Source organism: Oryx dammah, unplaced genomic scaffold (genome assembly GCF_014754425.2).
Source record: "Oryx dammah isolate SB20612 unplaced genomic scaffold, SCBI_Odam_1.1 HiC_scaffold_11, whole genome shotgun sequence".
Classification (NCBI taxonomy): domain Eukaryota; kingdom Metazoa; phylum Chordata; class Mammalia; order Artiodactyla; family Bovidae; genus Oryx; species Oryx dammah.
This window is the reverse complement of record NW_024070195.1, coordinates 20,544,516-20,568,982: the sequence shown is the minus strand read 5'-3', so window position 1 is coordinate 20,568,982 and position 24,467 is coordinate 20,544,516. Positions and strand designations below refer to the sequence as shown.

General features: G+C 43.1%; 1 protein-coding gene, 1 long non-coding RNA gene and 3 other non-coding genes across 5 annotated transcripts; 1 reads left to right on the top strand and 4 right to left on the bottom strand.

Annotated features, from left to right (window-relative positions):
* Positions 1 to 726: 726 nt before the first annotated feature.
* On the bottom strand, positions 727 to 799 carry TRNAR-ACG. Its single transcript has one exon. It is a non-coding gene; the product is annotated as a tRNA-Arg (tRNA).
* Positions 800 to 2,024: 1,225 nt separating this feature from the next.
* Positions 2,025 to 4,293, bottom strand: LOC120870481. Its single transcript, XR_005722785.1, has 2 exons — positions 4,181 to 4,293; positions 2,025 to 2,182 (listed from the first exon to the last, which is right to left on the bottom strand). It is a non-coding gene; the product is annotated as an uncharacterized LOC120870481 (long non-coding RNA).
* Positions 4,294 to 4,391: 98 nt separating this feature from the next.
* TRNAT-AGU lies at positions 4,392 to 4,465 on the top strand. Its single transcript has one exon. It is a non-coding gene; the product is annotated as a tRNA-Thr (tRNA).
* Positions 4,466 to 9,389: 4,924 nt separating this feature from the next.
* TRNAL-CAG lies at positions 9,390 to 9,472 on the bottom strand. Its single transcript has one exon. It is a non-coding gene; the product is annotated as a tRNA-Leu (tRNA).
* Positions 9,473 to 11,755: 2,283 nt separating this feature from the next.
* BTN1A1 (butyrophilin subfamily 1 member A1) lies at positions 11,756 to 18,127 on the bottom strand. Its single transcript, XM_040249984.1, has 7 exons — positions 18,049 to 18,127; positions 17,322 to 17,669; positions 15,721 to 16,002; positions 14,743 to 14,892; positions 14,239 to 14,259; positions 14,105 to 14,131; positions 11,756 to 13,475 (listed from the first exon to the last, which is right to left on the bottom strand). Exons 1-7 carry the CDS (start codon positions 18,125 to 18,127, stop codon positions 12,802 to 12,804), a joined length of 1,581 nt encoding a protein of 526 aa, XP_040105918.1. The 3' UTR covers positions 11,756 to 12,801.
* Between the last annotated feature and the right edge of the window lie 6,340 nt (positions 18,128 to 24,467).

Sequence of the window (24,467 nt, the reverse complement as noted above, 5' to 3'; positions counted from 1 at the left end):
CTTGCAATTGTGCATTGTTAATACGCGAGTGGTTCTTCTACTACTCTCCCAAATTAGAGAGGCCAATTAGATGCGCAAACCAAGCCCCTGCAGCATACAGATCTGAACCCAAATTCTTAATACATTCTTATTCTGGAAATGACCGGATGGGGGAGAAAAAGAGACTTCAACCCCTTCACTCTTATTTTTCTCCCCCCACCCCTCACTATTACTTTTCAATCTGAACTTTTGGATTTTAATTTCTTTCTTTTGCCTTACTGCTGCTGCTGCTAAGTCGCTTCAGTCGTGTCCGACTCTGTGCGACCCCACAGACGGCAGCCCATTGGGCTCCGCCATCCCTGAGATTCTCCAGGCAAGAACACTAGAGTGGGTTGCCATTTCCTTCTCCACTTGGCTTACTAGGTTACCTCAAACCCATCTTTCAGTCAAAATGGACTGGCGGGGCTGGGCGTGTCACCGAGCCCAGGCACAGTTCTGTGTTCGGCTTTGGCTATCGCCACCGCATGGTCAGACGCGGAATTTGCTCTGCAAAGGAGTTTTGACCCCAGTTGTGGTCAAAAGCGGGTCCTTCTCGTTCTTGAGACTTACAGGTAATGGAACTTGAAACTTCACCTTGCAGTGGATTTTCTTTTTCTTTCTTTCTTTTTTTTGCAGTGGATTTTCTAACTCCACTCAGTTCCTCAGTGGTCAGTAGAGGTAAAGAAGGAAAAGTGAGGATGCGCACTACGAGCCAGCCAGGAGTCGAACCTGGAATCTTCTGATCCGTAGTCAGACGCGTTATCCATTGCGCCACTGGCCCCCGCACGTGGGTGGTCGTGAGGCGGACCTGCCTTCATCAGAAACTAGGCGGCGGCCCATTTCCACTTTTTGGAGTCTGCTCCTGCTGGGCCTGAAAGCCGCCGTATTCTTGCCTAGTTCAGACTGCAGAACGTGAACTCTCTGGCGGCCACTTCGTCTGCAGGCGCCCCAGCGTCTGTGCTCCTTTCTCAGGATGTCTGTACCGAACCTTGCACCCTCTCTGTCCCCAAATCACCTCTCCATTCATTCATTCATTCATTCAACCAATATTACCATTCAAGGCACTGGAAAGACGACTGAAGAAAACAAGTTGTGATCTTTGACCTCAAGAAGATTGCATGGACGTAGCTAAGACGGTATTAAAACACCCAATAAATGAAATAACCGTGATAAGCACTTAGAGGTAAAAAGAGAAACGGGAAAGAGAATTTAAAAGTCCGTCAGGCAAAGGGGTGAACGATAAATACGGGTATCTAGGAAAAGAGTCATCTGGAACTGTGGAAATCTCCAGGGCAAAATCCTGGAGGTGGGAGCGTACTTGAGACGTTTCAGCAATGTCTAGGAGGCCAGTGCTGGGCAGAGATGGGTAGGAGACCTCGGGGAGATAACCTCGGGCCTTGTACGCCCTTGTCTGGATTTTGGCTGTTACTCCCTAGGAAACTGGAAGCCTTTGTGATGCCAAAATCTTGGCTCTCTGTGCACCCATGCTGAACAGAAATACGGAGGCTGTCATGGAGGAGAAGGAAAGAGTGGCTTCACTTTTTTGCCAGGCAAAGGGGGAACACAATAGGCTAGGGCCTCAAGAACTGTGCCCCACCCATCCTTCCGTGGTGAATAGGGAGAAGTTATACAGTCAGGCAGAGGTATATGATAAGGATCAAGGCAGTAACAGTCTAGGATTCTTCTTCTGCCAAGTTTCAAAAGGGTGGGGTTGCTGACAAGATTAGGGTGTGTGCCAGTCTCAGGTGATCCGGTTCCTTAATTCTGATGAGCCTCTCTGGTCCCTTTAATATTGCTTCAGGTGGTCTCCCGGCTGCCCTTCCTTTGATTAACACCGTTCGAATCTGCTCTTTGGAACTCAGAGAGGGTCATGGAGGCTGGAGTCTTACCTACAAGAAATGGGGGATAAAAAGGCCTCCCTCCATGCCCAGGATCCCTCTGCTCCACATAATATCTGCAAAGATCTCCCTTCATTTTGAAGGTTTTGTAAGGTGTTTTTTTTTTTTTTTTTTTTTCTCTCTCTCTTCTTTTTTTTTGGCTTCCTCAGATTTCTCTGGTGTTCTGACATGAGCTGAGGCTTGCTTTCATTTTGATTTTAGAGATCTTCTCCTGGGTCTTTTCTGAGGGTTCCAGTTTCCAGTCTTTTCTTCAGGGTTTGTCCCAGCTAGAAAAAGAGAAACAGAGTCCAGAAAAATAACCAGTAGGAAAATATACATGCATTTCTAGAAATTGGCTTATGTGATTGTGGTGACTGACAAGTCTGAAATCTGTATTGCTGGAGGGCAGTCTAGAAAAATCTCAGCCAGGAGCTGATGCTATAGTCTTGAGATAGTTTCTTCTTCCTTAGGAAAACCTTCATTTTGCTCTTAAGTCTTTCAACTTGTTAGATAAGGGCCATGCACATTACTAAGGATAATCTCTTTTACTTATTATAGTCAACTAATTGTAGATGTTAACCACATGTAAAAAATACCTTCACAGCAACATGTACAGTACAGTTCATTTGCTCAGTCATGTCCAACTCTTTGCAATCCCATGGATTGCAGCATGCCAGGCTTCCCTTCCCAACTCTCACATCCATACATGATGTACATTAGTGTTTAATTAAATAACTGCAACATGTACATTACTGTTTAACTGAATAACTGGGCTCTGTAGACTAATCAATCATCCCTGTGGTGGAGTCTCCTCCTCCCTGGGTCACAGTTCTCTTCTTCCAGTTCTCACCCAAGTATTTGGGAAATAGTAGCACCGCCAGTTATTTCTACTCTCAGCAGTTTATGACACAGAGATCTACACCTTCTCCAATTTCAGTTGTGTGGAACAGAGCCAATGTCAGGGGCCTGTCCATGGTCTTTGCAGATCACATCCAGATTTCTGAAAATGATTGCTCTCAGTCTTACTTTTTCTCCCAACACTTGTCTCTGGCTTGTTAAAGACTCCTTTGACGTCTCAGAATTTCTGTGCAAATTTTGAACACGTGCCAGTCAAAGGAAAAACCCAAACCAAATATTACTGGCTCTGCTGTCTTTCTAAATGTCCATTCCAGCTTGGACAAAGTCATGTTAGGTGTGACTATGCTGTTTATGATTATCTTGGAAAATTCCATGGACTGAGGAGCCTGGTAGGCTACAGTCCATGGGGTCGCAAAAAGTCGGACACGACTTCACTTTCTTTCTGGCTCCAAGCACATTAATAAAACGATGGTTAATCTTATATTATTTAAGAAATCGGTGCTTACTTATTTCACGGAGTCAATCAGACTGTGCATCAAGTTCATAGACTCAATCGTTTTATGAAAAAGAAATCTAGCAGAGTCAGGGCTTTTTAACTTCTCCCTCACATCATGTTTGCAGGCAGAGATTAATGCCAATGGCTGGTTTAGAGTGAGACAGAGATATCCTTCAATATTGATACAGTTTAAAAATACCGGCATGTTAATTTCAGCATTTTCAGAATAGTCACAGATTTCAAGCAAGCAGCCTATTATAATTACAAGTTTCATTTGGGAAGTTACTTTCACAGCTATGGCAACAATTTGTAAAACTCTTTGCCAGTTCCATTAAAGTCCTTTGTCTAAGGACTTATCTACTTCATAGAATAGAATGAATTTGGAACAGTTACAAATACACAAGCACCTATGAAAATATAGTACTTCTTGTGGATGCTCTCAATTTAACAGTTTTATCAAGTAGATCCTTTGGATAAGTTATCGAACAAGAAAGCTTCTCTTCCTCTAGCTGCAGAAGAGAGGAGATTGCTCCTTTACCTCTTTCCAAGACTAGGTTTTAATAATGAAATCTTGAATTTTTTAAAGATACGACTTAGTCAAGCAAGAAGCAGGCAGGTGGGAGCCTATTTACGGAAAGAAATGGGGTAAGGAAGAGCTCGAATTTTAATTAAAATCCATGAAATAAAGAACACAGAGCGTTCTTTCTTCAGGGACTAGTTCCTGGTGCAGAAAGTGTTCTGGTGCAAATGTGTTACACGACTCGGAGGGGTGTTCTCGTGTAAATGTGGCTAACTTCCTTTCCTCCAGGGGTCCCAGGTCATACTTCACCCAAGGAAGCCTGAGCTGCTGAACTCTTGCCCTTTCTGGCGGTTTCCGGAGACTCCTCTGGCGCCGCCCAGGGCTTCAGGCTCGCTCCCGAGTTTCCCTTACCTCACTCCTGCACGGAGGGTCTCAGTTTTCCTATGGCCGCGCGGTCTTTTAGGTCTTTGGGGAAGAAGCAGGGGTTCATCTTTAGGATTTGGGAGATCATCTGGAGAGCTCGCCCGAGCGTCAATACAAGGAAATACATGCAGGGGCTGGGGGCGGGGGAAAGCTAAGATCATTCCTTTTCTATGTTGATTTGGAAGCGGGCAAGCGTGTTGGCTCCGTGGCTTAGCTGGTTAAAGCGCCTGTCTAGTAAACAGGAGATCCTGGGTTCGAATCCCAGCGGGGCCTTTTGTGGTTTTCCTGCGCTCAAAAAGAATACGAAGAGATCATAAACCCTAGTCACCTTTAAAGTGTAAATTTTCCCTATGGTGTTTCACGAAAGTGCTTTATGTGGCTCTGAGAGTGGGGACAGTTTTATTGTTTATAAAAAAAGAAAAAGAAGAGACCAAGATAAATTTGTTTTTCTTTCAGAAGAATTTCTACCTTTCTTAAGGTTTCATGTAATTTTTTTTTTCAGCAAGTACCAAAGGATCCAGGGAAAGCAGAAGGCAAAGGAACTAGATTTAAACTACAAGCGGCATAATAATCTCTAGTCATTCTATTCTTTTCCCTGGTGATCCCTTTCATAATCTACTTTCATAATATACAGGCAATATTTTTAATCAAGATCAGTCTCTGGAATGATTGATAAACGTGTTGCTGAAAAGGCTTGTTGTTGTTCAGTAGGTAAGTTGTGTCTGACTCGACTCGAGTCCATGGGCTGTTGCCCGCCAGGCTTTTCTGTCCTTCACTATCGCAAATTTCTTCAAATTCATGTCCATTGGGTTAGTGATGCTATGTAACCATCTCATCCTCTACCGCCCCCTCCTTTTGCCTTCAATCTTTCCCAGCATCAGGGTCTTTTCCAGTAAGTTGGCTCTTGGCATCAGGTTGCCAAAGTATTGAAGCTTCAGCTTCAGCAGCAGTACTTCCAATGAATATTCATGGTTGATTTCCTTTAGGACTGACTGGTTTGATCTCTTTGCTGTCCAAGGGACTCTCAAGAGTCTTCTCCAACACCACCTTTCGAAAGAATCAATTCTTTTGTGCTCAGCCTTCTTCATGGCCCAACTCTCAAGTCTGTACTTGATTACTGGAAAAATTATAGCTTTGACTATATGAACCATTGTCAGTGAAGTGATGTTTCTGCTCTTTAATACACTGTCTAGGATTGTCATGGAGAAGGTAATGGCACCCCACTCCAGTACTCTTGCCTGGAAAATCCCAGGGACGGAGGAGCCTAGTAGGCTGCAGTCCATGGGGTCGCTAAGAGTCGGGCATGACTGAGCAACTTCACTTTCACTTTTCACTTTCATGCATTAGAGAAGGAAATGGCAACCCACTCCAGTGTTCTTGCCTGGAGAATCCCAGGGACGGGGGAGCCTAGTGGGCTGCCGTCTATGGGGTCGCACAGAGTCGGACACGACTGAAGTGACTTAGCAGCAGTAGCAGCAGCAGGTTTGTCGTAGCCTTCCTTCGGAGGAGCAAGTGTCTTTTAATTTCATGACTGCAGTCACCATCTGCAGTGATTTGGGAGCCCAAGAAAAGAAAATCTGTAGCTGCTTCTACTCTGCCCCCCCCCCCACCACCCTTCTATTTGCCATGAAGTGATGAGACCAGATGCCATGATCTTATTTTTCCTTAACCTTGGAGAATGCTTCAGCATCTCAATTCGTACCAACCACTAAAATCCAACCATATAGCATGAGTTGTAAATGGCTATTTTAAAAGGTGGTCTTGTGCTCAGAGTTTTTTTGGAAAGGAAAATCGAAGAGGAAAATACTCGTCACAGTGATTTCAGAAAGAAGTTATCAGGGGAAGCATCCTTTTCATTGTATACCCACAGGGTGGATATCCCACTAGAACTGACTGACCTGAAGCTGTTCAGTCAGCACCCAGGCTGACTTGAAGAAGCAGTCCAGGAGAGTCTAGGGTGCCTTAAGAGAAAGAAAGGAAATAAGAGAAGTGGAAAAGAAGTCTAGAGTTTTGCTCATAATTTGGCCCCTTTATATAGAAACTCAAGATCAGGGAAATGAAGTTCATTGTAACTGTTACCCATTTGCTCATCTCCCAAGACCAACCCCTCTACCACCTGGCCCAGAAAGTCTCACCAACCTGACTTTTACCTTCAGAGAACATGATTTTGTGTAGATGGTCAACAGTTGAAATATGACCTTCTGTTCTATCTGCAGAAACAAAATGTCCCAACACTTTGAAGAATAGTTCAGAAAACAGTTCTACTTTTGTAGAGGCTTTCTTCACTCACTCTTCAGCTTAATTCCCCACTTTTCCTTATAGACGTCGCAGAGCAATGGAAGTATCAATGAAAATTCAATAAATAATCAACTCAAGAAGAAAAAAAAAGGAATTTTATTTGAGCTAAACTGAGGATTATAACCAGGAGACAGATCCTCAGAAAACTCTGACAACTGTTCTACTTGTTAGAAGTTGAAGGAATGAACAGTCATATGCATTTTCGAGACAAAGGATAGTACATCAACATGACATGCTGACATTTTATGTGAAGTTCACCAAGGTTATACCTAGTCCATAGAAGCATGTACAAAGCAAGCATACAGTTATCATACTCCCTACAAAATTGGTAAAGAATGCTATTCTTTTAAGAAAAGGAAAGAGGGAAAAAATGATCTTTATGGTGGAGCAGTCACTTCCATCTTTGAGGTGCTCTGGTTAATGTGCACACTGCACATTAAGGAGGGAGGAGGTCCAAACAAACACACAAAGAGAATTTTATGTTTAATTTTCTGCCCTACTTTAATATACACATTTTATTTCAGGAGACAGACCGTCTTTTTTATATGCTTCTATATTCTGCACAACAAAGCCTTTTTCCCAGGCCCAGGTTACAGACCTGGGAGTGATAGCCAAACCGAGCATGGAGGAGATGTAGGCGAGATCCAGACAAGAATAGTAAGGCCAGCTGGGTCATGGTAGAGATGTCAACACTAGATCACTCCTTAATTCTGTTACGAAATCTACCTTAACCTTCACCCTTCTGCTCCACCAGGCTCCAGGAATACCTTTACGAGGATGCTTCCAGCCAAGTGGCCCTCAATAGATTGCCTGATCTGTACCATTGAGATAGTGTTACTGGCTATGGAAGCTATGGAATATTCCAGGTGAAGAATTTAGCCATCTCTCCTAAAGTCTAAAAATCTTCCTAACTCTCCATGTATCCATCGTGAAAGTGATTTACATATACAAGTGAAAATGGTTTACAGTTAAATACTTGTTTATCTACCCAGTGCTTATCATGTGGCAGGCACCATGCTAATCTCACTTCGGTCATGAGTTTTGTCCGCTGATGGACAAAACCTGCTGATGGAAGGGTGAATCAAACAGTTCAATGGCAATTACAGTATAGTGATATATAACCCCATTGGAGTGAAGGGTACAGTAGACCACACTGTGATACTCAGCTCAGACTGAGTGGAGATAGGAGGTGGGGGAAGACTTCCTGGAAGGAGTGATAGCCAAACCGAGCATGGAGGAGATGTAGGCGAGATCCAGACAAGAAAGTGGGCTGGAGGTGAAAGGTTGTTGTTGAGCCATGAAAGACGCTGGCATCTTGGCCTCCAGAGGAGAGGAATTCAATCTGGGGCCAGTGACGAGGCTTGATTGCTCAGAGCTTTTGTGTAATAAAGTTTTATTAAAATATAAAAGAGATAGAGAAAGCTTCTGACATAGACATCAGAAGGGGGCATAAAGAGTGCCCTGCTAGTCTATAGCCGCATGTTTTAGGTCTGTTAGAAAGCTATTAATCAGATAAGAGAGCACCTCAGGGCTGACCGAGTTTCACCAGGCCCCTCTCCCACAACATGCATTTTTGAGATAGGATGGCACAGGTGTGTCATCCCCCAGCCATAAAACAATTGATATGAATACTGGTTTGTTGAACTATTATCAGCCCAAGGTTTGGGAAAAGAAAAAACAGTTAGTCTTAGGTGGAACCATTTTAAAGAAAGGTAAATTCCAAAGCAAATACATAGTTTCATTAACATAGCTTAAGAAAACACTTCCATAAGAAAAACGCATTGGTTAACTCAAGGTTTGAGAAAAGTTAAGTTCAGATGGAACCAGTGTTGTCATGGCAGCACAGAATTTTAAGAGAAAAAAAAATTGACACTTGCAGCCTATTTCCTCCTTTTGGAGACCCCTGGCCTTCCTGCCTGTTACCTTCTCAAACAGAGAAGTAGAAGAGGTGCTCCAGGCAACGGGAGTGTGTGGTGAGGACGAGGATGCTCGGTTTGGGTAAGTGGAAGCAGTAAGAGAATAGAGTGTGCAGATCTTGAAATTCTTCTTTGTCTGGAGATGACGGTAGGCAGGTAGGCATGGAGGCATCCTCAGTATTTATGGCATCATGAAAACCACAGGTGGACTTGATTTGACAGCTGATGCAGCTCAAATGTTTCATACTTTCTTTTTAAAAGATCATAAGTTACCAAAGCAGTATGGGTGGAACTTGAATTTAAAAGTTACGGATTGAGTAGGTCCTCTAGCTGGGCTGCTGAGGTTCTCTATGGGGTCGGATCCTTCCGACTCAAGGATCAAACCCTGGTCTCCCACAGTAATTGAAAGTAATTGTTCTAGATAATGTCTAGGTGTATGCACAACATCGGCTAAAAAGCTGTAGCCAAAAGGGACAAAGTAAAAATAGAATGAGATATATGACACAGCGGCATTTATGTAAATTAAAAAAATATATAGAGAAACCAAAAATGTGTTCTACAAAAACACACAGCAAACAGAAAAAGGATGATCTTTCCAATGGTTTCTTAAGGGGGAGTGGGAGATGAGAAATAAAATTGAAGAAAGGTGATTAAAAGGGAATCAATAAATAAATAAAACAAAAGAGTGGCCCTGTAGACATCAGTGAAAGGAGTAACTTTTATTCAACTCCTTGAATGTAAAGGAGAGAGAGGGACAGACAGCTAGAGACAGGGAAAGGAGATTAAAATGACTAGATCTTAACTTGTGTTCTGGGTACAGAGTGCTTTCATTTTAGAACTTGGCTAATTTCTTTTCTTTAATATTAAAATTTTTTTAAAATTTTGGATAATTTATTTGGGAAAACAGGAAAGAGACCGTAGGGAAACGTGGGGAAAAGCTGGTGATATACACAACCGTTCGACGAATTCAAAAACGTAAGCAATGTCAGGAGTGGGATTCGAACCCACGCCTCCAGGGGAGACTGCGACCTGAACGCAGCGCCTTAGACCGCTCGGCCATCCTGACCCGCTGTATTTTCGCCGCCCTCAAATTTCATTTCAATGTCTACGCGAATGATGGTTTCCCGCCCCCGCCCCGCCCCGCCCTTTTTTTTCTTTTTCTCTTTTTCTGAGGATGCGGAAAATTTTCGATCAAAAAAAGCAACCACCAGTTTACTTACGGCCCCGGACGCCGACCCCGAGTGAAAACGCAGAATCAAGCGCCGAGCTGCGGGAGCCGCCGGGCAGTGTTTTCTGAATGAACGCGGATTCGATTCCAGGCTGCCCCCAGCGGTCGGCGTTCGGCTGGGCAGCCAAGAGTAAGGGAAATTTCTTTCCACTCTCGACAGAATTCTTGTTTATATAATGGCACCCATATTGCTGAATTTGCCTTACTTAAACTGACACCTGCTCCTGGGAAGTCTTACGCTATTCAGTTTGGTGCTTGCTGGGGCCCAGCCCTCGGGTTCTCATTAACTCCTCCCTCCTCTCCTTTCTGTCCGCTGGACCCTCGAGACCTATGTACGGGGGTCCCAGAGTCTTGCTTCTTGATCTGAATTTTCTAGCTGTACCCTGAGGATGGGTGGACTTTTCTGAATGGATGTTATGCTGCTCTCAAAAAGGAGGCATCAAACTAAAACCAGTTCTGCCTTTCTCTTTCTACAAGTGTGTCACTCTATCTTCCCTTAATTCGTAAGGTTTTCGTACATCTGTGTTTATGTCCAGCAAAGCTGTACCTCAAAGACTTTCCAACTAGTTTGAAACACTCCTCAAAAAGCATTTAGTTTAAGTCCTTTGAACTAAACAATACAGATTCTTTTTTATTTTTTAAAGAAGAGGATGAACCCAAATATTGGTTATATTTGAGTGAGACTTGGGATCATTGTTACTTTTTAAAATTAACTTTCATATGTATTCAAGGAAGAAGACTATTTCCATTTTAAATTTTAAAGTGAGTGGCAAGAATAAAGGCGCGTATGGTTGAGAGTCGACTCGGAGTTTTCCAGAGGGCGATTTGAGGAGACCTGAATGTTGTTTGGAGGCAGAAGGAGCAGATGAATAGGGATAAGCAGATAGACGGCACGGAAGAGCTGTTGTTGATTAGTGATGATAGGAGTCGCACAGTTATTTTTCTCTTAATGTGAATGTCTAGGTCTCTTTTAAAGAGAGGCAGACCCTTTCGAACATGTGATGACCAGAGCTGGCTTTTGGTGTGTGAAATGAAGTTCCTTATTTCAGGAACATTTGCATTTTTAAGGCTCGTCTTTAGCTGTGGGGTGAAAGGTTTTAGTTTCTGGTTTAAAAAGGAAGTCAGGCCTTGGAAATACTGCAGTTAATTATTTGCACTGGTGGAAGAGGCCTTTCTGGACCTTCTGAAACCATAGTATCACTGATTTTGCTTCAGGTCATTAAGACAGGCTTTGACGAAGCATCAGCAAGGCCACCTTTCTTCTCTTTCAGAAGATTTGAAAATAAAGCCAGAGCTACCAAGACTGTTAATTTCCTCCTTCAGGCACTGGTATCTGGTGCCAGATGGAAAGGGAGCTGCAAGGCTTATCACATAAGTTCAGAATCTACTGCCAGCTCAATGCTGTGTTTGGTAACCATTTTCCTTGAAGATCATGAAGAAATAGGAAGGTGAGGGCAGTCACAGAGCTAATTGAAACCTCTGACTATTTCTCTTTCTACTCTCAGAGAGGGGTTCCTGTGGCAGCCCCATTTATTTAGGGTAAGACTTTATATATACATTTCAGGATACACATAGTACATTAAACTGGCAAAACAACTACTTAAGATTCTCAAGTATTTTTTAAAGAAGTTTGGACTTTTAAAAAAATCGTTTACTTTCTAAAAGTACAATTTGAACATAAATGAATACTTTGAAAGCAGAGGTACATGGTGGTCTTCTCTCAGGAGTCCAATGTAGGGTAGGGTGAATACAGCCTGACGAAGGGGCAAGGAAAGGAGGATCACCCAAGTTTGTTTGTTTTTCCAGTTATGAGACATCACCAAATATTTCCTCCAGAGGCTAAGGGTGGGTAGCTACTGGCACTGTGGCCTTTTTGTAAGTAGCTGGCCCTTCATGGGACAGGAAGCCCTGTGCTGCCTGCCCTGGTGAGCCTACTGCCAGCAGGTCTGGGTATGGGTCTTGGATAAACAGAACCACAGTGCTTTGACCCACTGCATTTCCATGCATGTTTCTTCTCTCTGTTTTGTGTCAGTTCCATTTGTTGGATAAAGAAAAGGAGGTGCAGAAGCTGTTTTCAACAATCAGACAGACTTATTTATTAGGTTAAGACCATGGACGACATTGATCCTGGAAAACCCAATGGAAATGGAAGGTGGGAGCCTGGACAAGACAAACATATACAGGAAAATGCAAATACAAATAAGTGCAATCAATCTAGCTGTGCTGAGTACAATGACGCAGCTTTCAGGGGACCCTGAGGAGAAGCAGCACGTAGGAAAGCTGGGTGGGGAGAGAGTGATTTGTGGCTCCGTATGGAAGTGGATGGTGGTTAAAGCTAATTAAAGGTGTGGTTGAGCAGTTTTAAACCATATGTTGGTGAGATGTGGCCATTGGCCATGAGACAACAGCCAATAAAGTGGTGATATCACTGAAAGATGATGCCTGAAAATGCTTCTAAAGTGGAGAGATTCTAGATCAAAAGGAAGAAGAGAACCAGCAACTTGTGGAATCAACAAAGTGAGGTTGGAAAGAGCCCTTTGCATTTTGTTTAAAATTCTCTCCTCTTTCATTCTATCTGACCTTCTCACCTTCTTTACTCCCCTTGCCAACTGCTCAGATCCACCCTGTAGGAATGACTTAGAAAATCTGAAATATGGTTCCTAAAGCTCTAGGGACAAGTCAGATGTTTATCACTGCCTAAGTTCACCTCATTTTCCTCTATCAGGATGTGCCCTCCAAGTTCCTTTATGGGATCTCAGCCACCGGTTTTCCCCTCCCAGAACCCTTTGGGTTTTCTGCTTACTTAAAACCTGTTCCTCTATATTCCCCTATCCTGGACACCAAGATGTTTCTGTCATAACCCTATGCTGACCTAACTCCATCTTGATCCCCGAACTGCAATTCCCTCCCTAGAGGATTTGGCCTCTGGGATGGGAGACCACAAGAAGCAATCTGAGTCACTTCCCTGTCCCTTGACTACTGTTACAGAAACAGATTAGGAAGGGCCTATTCCTCACACTCTATCAAAAGCAACACAACCTTCTCAAGAATAATTAATCCCTACCCAATGGGAAGAAACAGGGGCTGAGTAAATCTGGCAGATGAAGCCCTGGGAGTGGTGGAAGAAGGGGTTAGAGTAGAGGGAAAGAGCTGAGCTGGAGTATTTCTTAAGGTACCCCTTGGCTGGGCTGGAGAGGGATTAGTTTAGAATGGAGAGTTTCTATATCCCCGGAGGGAGAGTCCTCCCCTATGGGGGACAGTGGGATCTCCTTTGAAATGTCCTTGGCATCAGCAACTACCATGACTCCCTCAAGCCCATCAGTGATTGGGCAGATAGTCAGGGGCTTTTTACCACAGGACCACAAGCAGAAGAAGGGCCGGAGGGGGCCAGAGAAAGAGGCCTTGGAGAAAGTATAGATATGGGATCCATCAGTCATGTTGTAGAAGAAGATGTCTCCTGATTCATAGTCAAGGAAGACCCCAACCCGGCGGGGGGGTCCAGCCAGTGGGAGAGGGGTCCGCAGTGGGGTGAGAGCCCAGTACCCATTTCCATACAGCTCCACAGCCCAGAACCCATTTTCAGGAGTCATGGGGTCAAATCCCTTCTTCATCACATTCTCCCTACACACCCCAATTGCCCAGTCCGTCCTGTCTCCCACCTCCACCTCCCAGTAATGTCTCCCCGAGGTGAAGGCCTCACGACCCATCACACAGGGCCAGGAGTCAAATCTTTCTGGTTTCTCAGGAAGTTTCTGACGTGAATCTTCCAGTCGGACAGATTTTGAATCTCCATACAGAAAGAGGTGGGGGTGGGCGGTATCTGGATCCAGAGTCACATCCACTAGAGACAGAGAGAAAGTGAGTCTGATTATCAGTGAATGTCACAGATTGAAAGAACCATCCTTTCTTCTCTGAATAAGTGGAGACCTGCTGTAGCAGTTGACAGGTCTCCTCAGGAGGGGAACTGCTTGGCCTGCTCAGCTGTCTCTTTTCCCCTCTTCCATCCACAGCCATAGGGTTATGTATCAACTGACTGTCCCCAGTACCCCATGGGACCCTGTCAGAGGGGACTTGCCTTCTAGCCATCTTCCAAGGGCCCTTTATGTGCCTCAAGGATAATGTTGAGGCCATTTGCCATCATCTTTCCCCTCTATATAGGTTTCCCTAATGGCTCAGACGGTAAAGCCTCTGCCCACAATGTGGGTAGACCTGGGTTTGATCCCTGGGTTGGGAAAATCCCCTGGAGAAGGAAATGGCAACCCACTCCAGTACCCTTGCCTGGAAAATCCTATGGACGGGGGAGCCTAGTAGGCCTACAGTTCATGGGGTCACAAAGAGTCAGACACAACTGAGCGACTTCACTTTCACTTCCCCTCTATATATTAGTGGTTTTTATTTCCAAGTATTGGAGGACTTTGTATACCTCCAGGGTAGCACTGCAGAGCCCTTAAGATATTCAGAGTCACTGACCTGCATGCAATGTAGCCTTTTTCCATTCTGTAGTGAGAGAGGGTGGGGGAGGGGGAAAGAGTGTTATTGACATGTTTTATAATAAGAAAGAGACAACTTTGTGGATGTAAAAAGACAAAGAACATAAAACTTACTGAGCTCTTCCAGGAGTTTCTCTGGAAAACAAACAGAAATACCTTAATGACCTAGCCTGGGTGTGAGGGAGGGAACAAAACAGGTGTGAGAAACATATAAAAGAGAAACTATTTAATTCATGACTACCTGATTATTGAGGCATTATCAACAAATGAAGAACAAGGATTTTGTTTTGTTTTCTAAGAAATATGCAGGAAGTTCCTACTCACTTGGTATCAGATCTTTAATCATTACTGAGTTAAAAGTAAGGATAGAGTCTGAAGGTTAATAATGAATAAACATCAGGTCTATTATCTCAGTTAGAATTGCTTTTGACTCATCTTGTACCCAAACCTCTGTTATGCTTCATATTGGGTGCCACTGAATTCAGGAGCTTTATAATCCCCTCTGATTTTTAGAATTCTGGAATCAATTATCTTCCCATTGGCAGTCATCCTAAAGGACTTGGGTTCAGCCTCACATAGAAGCACTCTTGACAAGTAGACTGGGATTCTATGACTTACCTTTAGAACTGAATTCATTCCTCCTCTGTCTGGATCTTTCCTTGTATAGTCTCCAAGTGAAAAATATGGACCCAATTGTGAGGAGTCCTAGGAACACCAAGATGACAGCCACAGCCACCATCCAGGGAGTCAGCCTTGGGAAGAAGGAGGCTAGAACAAAATCCCCAAGAAGGACATTTGTTGAGAAACTCAGAGCAAATCTAGCTCCTCTCCTGATTCCAAAGGGGGCTGGAAAAGAGGATGACCTGGACCTCTCACATTCCTCCCATGGCAAAAGAGTCCCTCCAATACCACTCTGAGGTTTTCCGATAAATTTTGGTCTTAGGTAAGAGAGGGCAGAGAAAGAGAGGAATGAAGATGAAGAAGAGTCATTTGGGGACAGGACCTGTGGAATAAAGAATATAATAGACCGATTCATGTTATCATGGAAATTTCTCCGTAGCCATCAATGCGGGATGGGAGCCAAGGGGATGAGGGAAGTAAATAAGGAAGGGGAAATATCACTTCTGTGTGCAACAGAAGGGGACTCAAGGACCCAAGAATAAGGAAAAGTTCCTTGCTGAACCAGAGGTAGAGTGTGAAGACTCTGGAAACTTGGAGCTCTAGCATGGGATAGGGAGGAGGGGGAGGTAAGGGTAGAAAGAGGAGAGCTGATTTAGCTAGATCCAGAAGGCTCGGAATCAGGAAGACCACACCCTTCAGAGACAAAGCTTTTCCAAGATATATCTCCTAAGAAAATCTGGAAGACTTCAGTATCTAAGATGGAAAATCTGGAATGTCTGTGAGCTCTAGATATAAAACTTATGCCTTCAGAATCTCTAGTGAAGTTGGTGGGGCTCAGCGGGCAGGAGTTTAGGTGGGGAAAGTTTAAGGTGAGAAAAATAGACAAGTCTGCCAGGAGGTTGTACCTGGGCAGATGTCCCATGTGATGTTGCCCTGAAACTGTGTCAAAAGGAACCTAGTACTTATTTTACTGACCTGGTATGGAAATCTCTACTTCTTTCTCCTGGCCAAGAAGGAGGTTCCGGATACAGCAGGACACATTCTTCATAGAGGTGTCCCTGATGATCACTGAAGCTCTCACAGTAAACAAACCTTCTTCATCAGGATTCCTGGACTCTGACATGGATGGAAACTCTTCTCCCTTGTGAGTTCGCCACTGTACCTGGGGCTCTGGGTGCCATCCCACTGAGGTACACTCCAGCAGGATCTCTCCACTCTCTTGAACTTTCATACTGATGTGAGGATCAGAGCCCAGAGCTATGGAGAAAGAAGGCGCCTTACTCCTTTATGGACACTCTTCTGGGAGCCGAATGAGAGGGACCCATCTCCATGTTTTACTACACAAAGGAACTGAAGTATCCATAAAAGAAGACATCTTATCAGAGATGAAACAACTATTGACTTAAAGTCATATTCCAAGTTGTGTATATATATGAGAATGTGTATTCTTTTCACGAAAAGGGCCACCATTTTCAGCAGATTCTCAAAGGTGTCTATCATTCATAAAAGGTAACAATGACAGCTTTATGCTCTCAAATCTCTAGGGCTTTATAACCAATCTTTAAGACACTTCCTTAAAAAGGAAAGATGAGTTATATATGATACTACCATGTGGGACACCCTGTTATGAAACAGGGACCCACATTTCACCCATGTATTTTTCAAACTTCATCTTTATATTCAAATATTCACCTTTATATTCATATATTCAAATATGCATAAAAAGCAATATATATTGCACAGCAATATTTTACAAGTATATAATGCTTTTAGAATTGACAAAGCAGTTTCTCATATTCCAAGCATGAGGGATCTTAGTTCCTTGATCAATACTCCCTGCATTGGAACCGCCAAACCACCAGGAATTCCTATATTGATTTTTTTTTTTTAAATCTCATTCTTGCAAAATCTTGTTTGGCAGGTTTTACAGTAGGAAATGTAGCTCAAAAAGAAATTTGCTTGGTGCCAGATGGGAAAGGCAGACCTCAAAGTATACTTTGTTCCTCAGTGTGTACCATTTCCTTATAGTTCACTCTGATTTCTGGCTTGAAGCAAAAACAGAAACAAAACCAAAAATTTTCTCGGTAGGTCAAGACCCTTAACAAGCCACCATGCTCTACAATCTCACAAAATCAGTCTTTGGGTACTAATCCACCAAGTAAGCATTGGGATTGCTCACTACAGCCTTACTATAAATGGTGAAAAACAGACACAACTTAAATGCTCAGTTCTGGGCTTTGACCAAGCAAATTATGATGCACTAATAAAAGAGAATGTTATACAGTCATTACATCTTACACTTATTAAATTATTAACATGGGGAAATGATTATACTATAATTGAGAGAAAAAAGCAAGACATCATGGAAACAAAGTTCTAAGGAGAAAGATTATTCGCTGCTCCCTGTCTACTCAGCTCAAACCCTCTTCCTACTTATCTCCTACTCTAGGCCTGCCAATCCCTTCCGCCTAAAAGGGATTTGGGAAACAAGTGTGACGGTTTCCAGAGTAACAGAGCCCCAGGAAAATATTATCTTGCATGGAGTCACCGGAGAAAGTCAAAACCGATCCACTCACCAGCCACCTTCAGATGCACGATGGCCTCTTCGTAGTTTTCGTTCTGCCTGAAAAAGCATCGGTACTCCCCATCATCAGAGGCTTTGACCTCCTGTATCCTCACAGCGACGCTGCCCTCGGCAATGTGGTCCTCCACCAGCGACACTCTTCCTCGGTATTCAGCCATCTCCTCTCCCTCCTGCTCTCGCCCTTCGCGGCTCACGAACACTGCAGGCGAGACCTTCTCCCGGAGCCAGCGCAGCTCCATGCCCTCGGCGCTCACGTTGGGGGAGAGGCGACAGGGCAGCTCTGCATCTTCACCCAACATCGCCAGGATGGGCTCCGGGGGTCCGATCACGTCAAAGGGAGCTATCAAAACACCAAGAGGGTCGTACGGAATGTGGAGGTGGGAGTTGAGAACTGATACAGACGAGGATCCCACTGAAGGGCACTCTCCCACTACAGCTCCAGGGAATCCATCTGGGCCCTTGGGAAAGTCGCTAAGGACAACCAAATGGGATTGCTTAAAATTATTGAGAAATTTCAAGCTTGTAGGCTAGAAATTATCCTATAATTGAGAGGAAAAGGCAGGACATCATTGAAACAAAGTTCCACCCAGAAAGATAATTCGTGGCTCCTTCTCTACTCAGCTCAAACCCTCTTCCTACTTATTTCCTAGTCTAGGCCTGCCAACCCCTTCCAGCCTAAAAGGGTTTTTGGGAACAAGTCTTATGGTTTCCGGACCTACCAGAATCCAGCTGGGGCAGCTGGAGGACAATGAAAATGACCAGACACCCCAGGAGGCAGGAGTTTGGAAAGACTGCCATCTCCAACCTTTCTGGGCAGCAAGATGCTGGTGGGCTCGAGTTTGTCGGGATCTTCAGCCTAGGAGAGATGAAAGAATAGGCAATAACTAGGAGTTGTTGAGACACCGTGCTCCTGTGCCCTCCCAGCAGTTCTTTTCAGCTTGGAAAGCATCATTTACACCTTAAGCTTCCTCCTTGCCTTCTGCCAAGGGTAGACTTTCAGTCCCGGCTGCCATCAGCACACATCCACCTAACACCCTAAGGTTAGTCAATCTTGTCTGTACAAAACAGCAAATTGGGCCCTAAACCCCCAAGAGAGTCTTAGGAGAAGGCAATTGTGATGCATAGTACCCATTAACGGGTTTCATGTATTATAAATAGACAAGTCTTAGAACTACTGTGTCAAAAAAATCTCTTCTTTCAAATACAATAATTTGACATCTGCTTTTAGCAATAATAATAAAGATACAGTGATGGAGGCAGAGATGGAGACCAGGGAAATAAGCAGGAACAGGAAAGAAGAAAGGCTGGAGGAGACAGAACAAGAAAGGGGAGCTGAAGAGAGCTAAAGGGCTTGAAGAGTAGAGGGCCTGGGACTAGGGAGGAAGGAGCCCGGGAAAGAGAAAATGACTCTGCTGCTGGCTCTCTCAGGGGTGAGAACAGTCCCCGATACTGACCTCTGATGTTGGAGGAAAAGGCACCAACAAGCTTCTGCTACCAAATGAGAAAGCTGGTTGTGGCCCCATTGGCAAAAATTAAAGGAGAAGGAAGGGGGAAGTACTCTCAGGAAAGCCTGCCTCCCCCCACCCTTCCACTCCAACACACTGCCTCCTCATCCCTGATAAATTTACTTTGGGGGAAAAAAAAGTTCCAGAGAGGAGAAGGGTCTGTGGATTTGTGGTCTTCAGCTTAGAAATTAGGCTATGCATTGATAACCGGTTTACAGAAGGGGACAGAGGGAAAAAGAAAGAGGATTTAAGAAAACACTAAAATAAGATGCAAAGCCTTGGGCCATCTCCAAGCCTCACTTTTTTAATCTCTAAAATGGAAATATTGTTAATAATACCTTCTTTGGAGTATTGGTGCAAGGATTAAATGAGATTAAGAAGGCAATGGTGACCCACTCCAGTATTCTTGCCTGGAAAATCCCATGGGTGGAGGAGCCTGATAGGTTGTAGTCCATGGGGTCGCTAAGAGTCGGACACGGCTGAGCGACTTCACTTTCACTCTTCACTTTCATGCATTGGAGAAGGACATGGCAACCCACTCCAGTGTTCTTGCCTGGAGAGTCCCAGGGACAGAGGAGCCTGGTGGGTTGCCGTCTATGGGGTCTCACAGAGTCGGACACGACTGAAGCGATTTAGCAGCAGTAGCAGCAGCAGTGCTTAGCATATAATAGGGATTTAGAAGAGAGGAAGTTGTTATTCTATTATTATTTATATGAGCTGAAAACTAAAGATAGGCTAAGAATACATGAGTATGATTCAGTTTTCAGGGCCCAGAGTTGCCTCTCTGCAAAGCTACCTCCCTAAAAGCAATTTATGAGGCCTACAACTCCCTGTTTTGGGTTAAACCCCTTATTGTTACAGAAAACATTGTAAAGATATGTATTTTTTAAGGTAGTCAGCAAGTAATGATAGCCTCCAGTAATAGAACTGATGATTTATATAATTTGATATACTTTTATATAATTTTGGCTTCCTGGTGGCACAGACCATAAAGAATTTGCTTGCAATGCAAGAGATCAGGGTTCATTCCCTGGATTGGGAAGATCCCTTGGAAAAGGGAATGGCTACCCACTCCAGTATTCTTGCCTGGAAAATCACATGAACAGGGGAGCCTGGCAGGCTACAGTCCATTGGGTCACAAAGAGTCAGACGTGACTGAGCGACTAACGCTTTTATGTAATTTGAGACATTGTTAATAGCTATATTATATCATATTGAAGGTTCCTGAGATCATAGCACATCTTGGGTTTTTTGCCTGTTATAAATAGTGCAGTTATACACAAGTCTTTGTCCACATCTTTGTTAACTTACTGATACACTTTCTGCTGAATTCCCAGAAATACTGTCTTTAGGCCAAAGGGTATGAACATATTGTCAAAGCTACTTCCTGAAATGACAATCCAATCACACCATCAGTGGAAATGTCCTTCTCACCAGCACTGAGGTCTATTCTTCCTCATCATCACTAATGGGCTAGATGAAACTGACCAAATTATTACTTTATTATGCATTTATATGATAGTTATGTTGGTCATTTTTCACATTTATATATTTTAATATATTCTGGAAGTAAATGTTTCAAGTAATTGCCTTTTTTGACAGAGTCTGGTGCTTTTTTAAAAAAATCAATATGTGTTAATTTTTTAAAAAGTTGAAAACATCAGCTCTGTATTATATTTGTGGCAAAAACCCTTCACCACTCATTTGTTCTTTGCCTTTTAATTGTGACTGTGATCAAGACCAGCAAAAGAGAACTGCTCAAAAAAGAGAAAAGAAAAAAAAAAAAAAAAGATATTTGCTTCAGTGGATATGCCCGAGTGCCAGGAGAATGAATTTTCTCAAATACAAATCCGATCTTGTCACTTTTTGCTTAAAAATGTCTACATGACTGCTTAGTGACCCCAGCATCCAGTTCAAGCACCTTAATCTGGTCAAGAAAATGCTGTAAGATCTAGTGGCCTTCCTGCTTCCTTTCTCTTCGCCTTTTCTCCCTAGTCTCCCAGCACTGGCTAGCTCACATGAGAAACATTTCTAAAGTCTTCAGTCTTATCTATGACGTTTAAGGTAAATTAAAACATTTCACTGCATTAACTGTGAAATTTCAAAAGAAATGTGACTCTAACTAGATTTTACCCCCTCCAACTGAAATCGACTCTCCAGGAAGACGTGCCAGATTTATCCTATGACGTGGACAACTTCCTGATCCCTCTTTGCTGTCAGGAACGTGACCTGAAGCCTACTCTGAGACGCACATGCATTTATTTTTGTCTTTTGTTTCCAAGTCTCTGTTCCCCTCCTAAACTGAGCTCTTTGAGTTCATACTTTCTGACCTCTTATCAGCACATAGACAGAAGTAGAATTTGCAGCTTAAATCACACCAACCAGTCCTTGGCTTTCCTAGTTTGAGATGTACCTACCTCATTTTCAGCTTTCGTTTGTGCTTAACTTTCACAAATATCACTGATAATGTTTCCTCTCCTTAATTCATCCTGATTAGACTTCTCTCCCTTGCTCTGCATTGTAAAAATATCTAATGATAATTTGGGAAAAGGGCAGGGGGAAGAACTTTTATTTTCACCTAAGAGAACTAGACTGAAGGAAAGGAGCCAGGAAATAGACAGCAAATGGTACATAGAACTCAAGCTATTATGTGGCAGCCAAGGTTCTGGTTGGATAATATCTGAGTCATTTTGACAGAAGCCAACAGCACTGGACAGGATCTCTGAATTTTCCAGGCTCCATCAGTGAACAAAGATTCTAGATGCCCCCACCTGTCATGACTCCCATTGTTTGTGGGTGCCTTTGTGATGTGGGGCTGCTATGAGCAATTTCCTGCTGTTCTGGAGACTAGACGCATAAACTCTTTCTCTTAGACATGAAACCATTTGGGCTGAAGAATGTGATGTGCTCTGTATAAGAGCAAATTGAATGCAAAAATATAAGGGCTTCTCCCCACCCCGCTCCACTTTCGTCACATGCCGTTCAAATTTCCCCATATTATAAACTAGTCAGAGCCAGTGATTAGTCTCACCCTTGTCTTACTTGACCTCCAACTGCATTTTACTGAGGTAACCACTAGCATTAAAAAAAAAAAAACAAAACCCAGTCAGTTTCTATTCTGTCAAGGTCATCCATACAAAGCTTTTTTTTTTTTTTTTTTTTAAATAGTGTAAAGAGCTTATACGAATAGCACCAGTCTCACCCTATGTGTCCTCATTCCCTAGAAATAGCCTCTTCAAATGCTTTGTTGCTTTATCTGGTATTCTCAAGAGGAACAATTTATGTTGCTATTTCTTGATGAATTAATTTTTAGATATTACTTTTTGATGCTCTAGTATGGTCAGTGATGATTTAGTTCTTGTGATGGTTGATTTCATGTGTCAGCTTGATTGGACTAAGGACTACCAGGTAACTGGTAAAGTGTTATTTCTGGCTGTGTTTGTGAGGATGTTGCCAGAAGAGATAAGCCTTTGCATTAGTAAGTGAGGAAATTGCTCTCACTAATGCAGGTGGGTATCATCCAGTCCTTTGAGGGCCTGAATAGAACAAAAAGATGCAAAAAGGGTGAATTTGCTCTTTGTCTGATCTGAAACTTCCAGGTCCTGCCCTCAGATGTTGGCACTTCTGGTTCTCTGGCATTTGGACTCTGCCTGGCCTTACAGCACTGTCTCCCCTGCATGTTTGGTCCAGAACTACACCACCAGTTTTCCTGGACCTCCAGGTTACAAAGGGCAGATTGTGGGACTTCTTTGCCTTTATAATTACATGAGCCTATCCTTCTTAATAAACCTTCTTAAATATATATCCTATTGGTGCTGTTTCTCTGGAGAACCCTGACTAACACCATTTTTTTATATCACCAGTAGAAGTATGCCATTTTTGTTCAATGTTTCCTATATCAGGGTTACGTGACTATATTTTTATGAAACCAAGTTTTGTATGTAGTTACTTTTATTTTCCTGTACAACTTTTTTTGTGTGTGTTTGGGGGGAGATGGAGAAGGGAAGGAGTTAAATGATTGATCTTATTTCTTTTCTTTGATTTTCTGTGTTCCCATCACAGATTCTCCCCACTCCTTTAATAGCCTCTAAGTACAGTTTTCATAGTCAAACATCTCAGATGATTTATTAATGCTATTACAACCCCTCCCCATTCCCATCCCTCCCAAAGCAGCGCTTCTCTAACTTAAGTGAACATATGCTTCACTGGAGGGTCTTATTAAAAACAGATTCTGATTTAGATCTGGACTGGGACCAGGTTTCTCCACGCTGGCTGCTGCTGGGACACAGCCGCTGTATCCTGTTCTTTACACGGATGCTACAGGTAAAGAGGCAGCCGCTGGCTCTGCACGAATTGTGGAGATGCCCTGGGTGATGGTTCTGGCTCAGGGTCTTGGGCTTATGTCTTTTGCGTGTGGCTAAACTGAGCTAAGACAAAGGGCTGGGGGACACAGGCACATGATGGGTAGCACCATATCCTGTGGCTTGTCATGAACTTTGTGGCCAGCTGCTTTTTCTCAGGGCACACACTACTGGCATGCTGGTAATAATTAGATGTGATCTAATGATACTTTGACATTATAATGCTGACACAATTCCCTCATGTATTAAGCCTGTATTAAGTTCATGTGCATTGTGCAGTGATCACTTTGTAATGTACAGAAATATCGAATCACTATGCTATGCAGCATGGACTAACATGCTGGTTAGGTTGTAGGTCAGTTATGCTTCAAAACAAACAAATGAACCAACTCATAGAAAAAGAGAGAGATTTGTGGTTACCAGAAGTGGAGGGGTAGGGCGAAGGGGGGATTGAATGAAGGTTATCAAAAGGTACAAACTTCCAGTTTTAAGATAAATAAGCACTAGGGATATAATGTACAACATGATAAATATAATTAATACTGCTGTATGCTGCATATGAAAGTTGTAAATAAAGTCAGTCTTAACAGTTTTCATCACAAGGAAAGAAACCTTTTTTCCTTTTTCTTTTATTTTGTATTTGTATGAGATGATGGATGTTCACTAAATTTATCTTGGTGATCATTTCCTGATGTATTTAAGTCAAATCATTATGCTGTACACCTAAAACATATACAGTGCTCTATGTGAATTAGATCTCAATAAAACTAGAAGAAAAAAATTATGTGCATTATAGCACAACAGATTTGCATATGTAAAGGGTGAGTAGAAAGGAACTGAAGAAGCCCGAGGAAGATGTGATGGATTTTTGTGTAGAAGGGCAGCATTCCTGGGGGGTGGAGTAAGGTTAAATGTGTCCCCTTGCAGCAAGAGTCTGAGGACTGTTTGAGGGGTGACATCTCTGAGTCATATTCCTGGAAATACTTTTGAAACAGAAAGTTCCTAGAACAAAGAGACTCAGGAAGCAAATGTATGGGAGCCAATAAAGTGAGGTTGGATTGTGTAAGGGATAAATAAGAGGATATAAGGAAGGAGTTGGGGTTACATGAGCCACTCTGAGTAGTTCCCAGAATCCCCCCTACTGACCCTCTCTTTCTGTTACTTGGTGGGATAAACTCCTCCAAAGAAGGGCTCCATTCACCCTCTGTAGGACAGGCTATAGAAAACATGAAAGAATGTTAGAAGCAAGCTATGAATTCATCAGGGCTTTCC

What these genes read in the sequence shown, in the direction of transcription:
- BTN1A1 (XM_040249984.1), bottom strand. Translation starts at nt 18,127, where the DNA reads ATGGCAGTCTTTCCAAACTCCTGCCTCCTGGGGTGTCTGGTCATTTTC. An exon ending in AGTAGAGATTTCCATACCAG is followed by an intron (nt 14,893 to 15,720) that starts GTCAGTAAAATA and finishes ATTTTGTTCTAG; the next exon opens with CCTCCTTCTTCCCAAGGCTG. An exon ending in GAATGAATTCAGTTCTAAAG is followed by an intron (nt 14,260 to 14,742) that starts GTAAGTCATAGA and finishes TTTGTTTTCCAG; the next exon opens with AGAAACTCCTGGAAGAGCTC.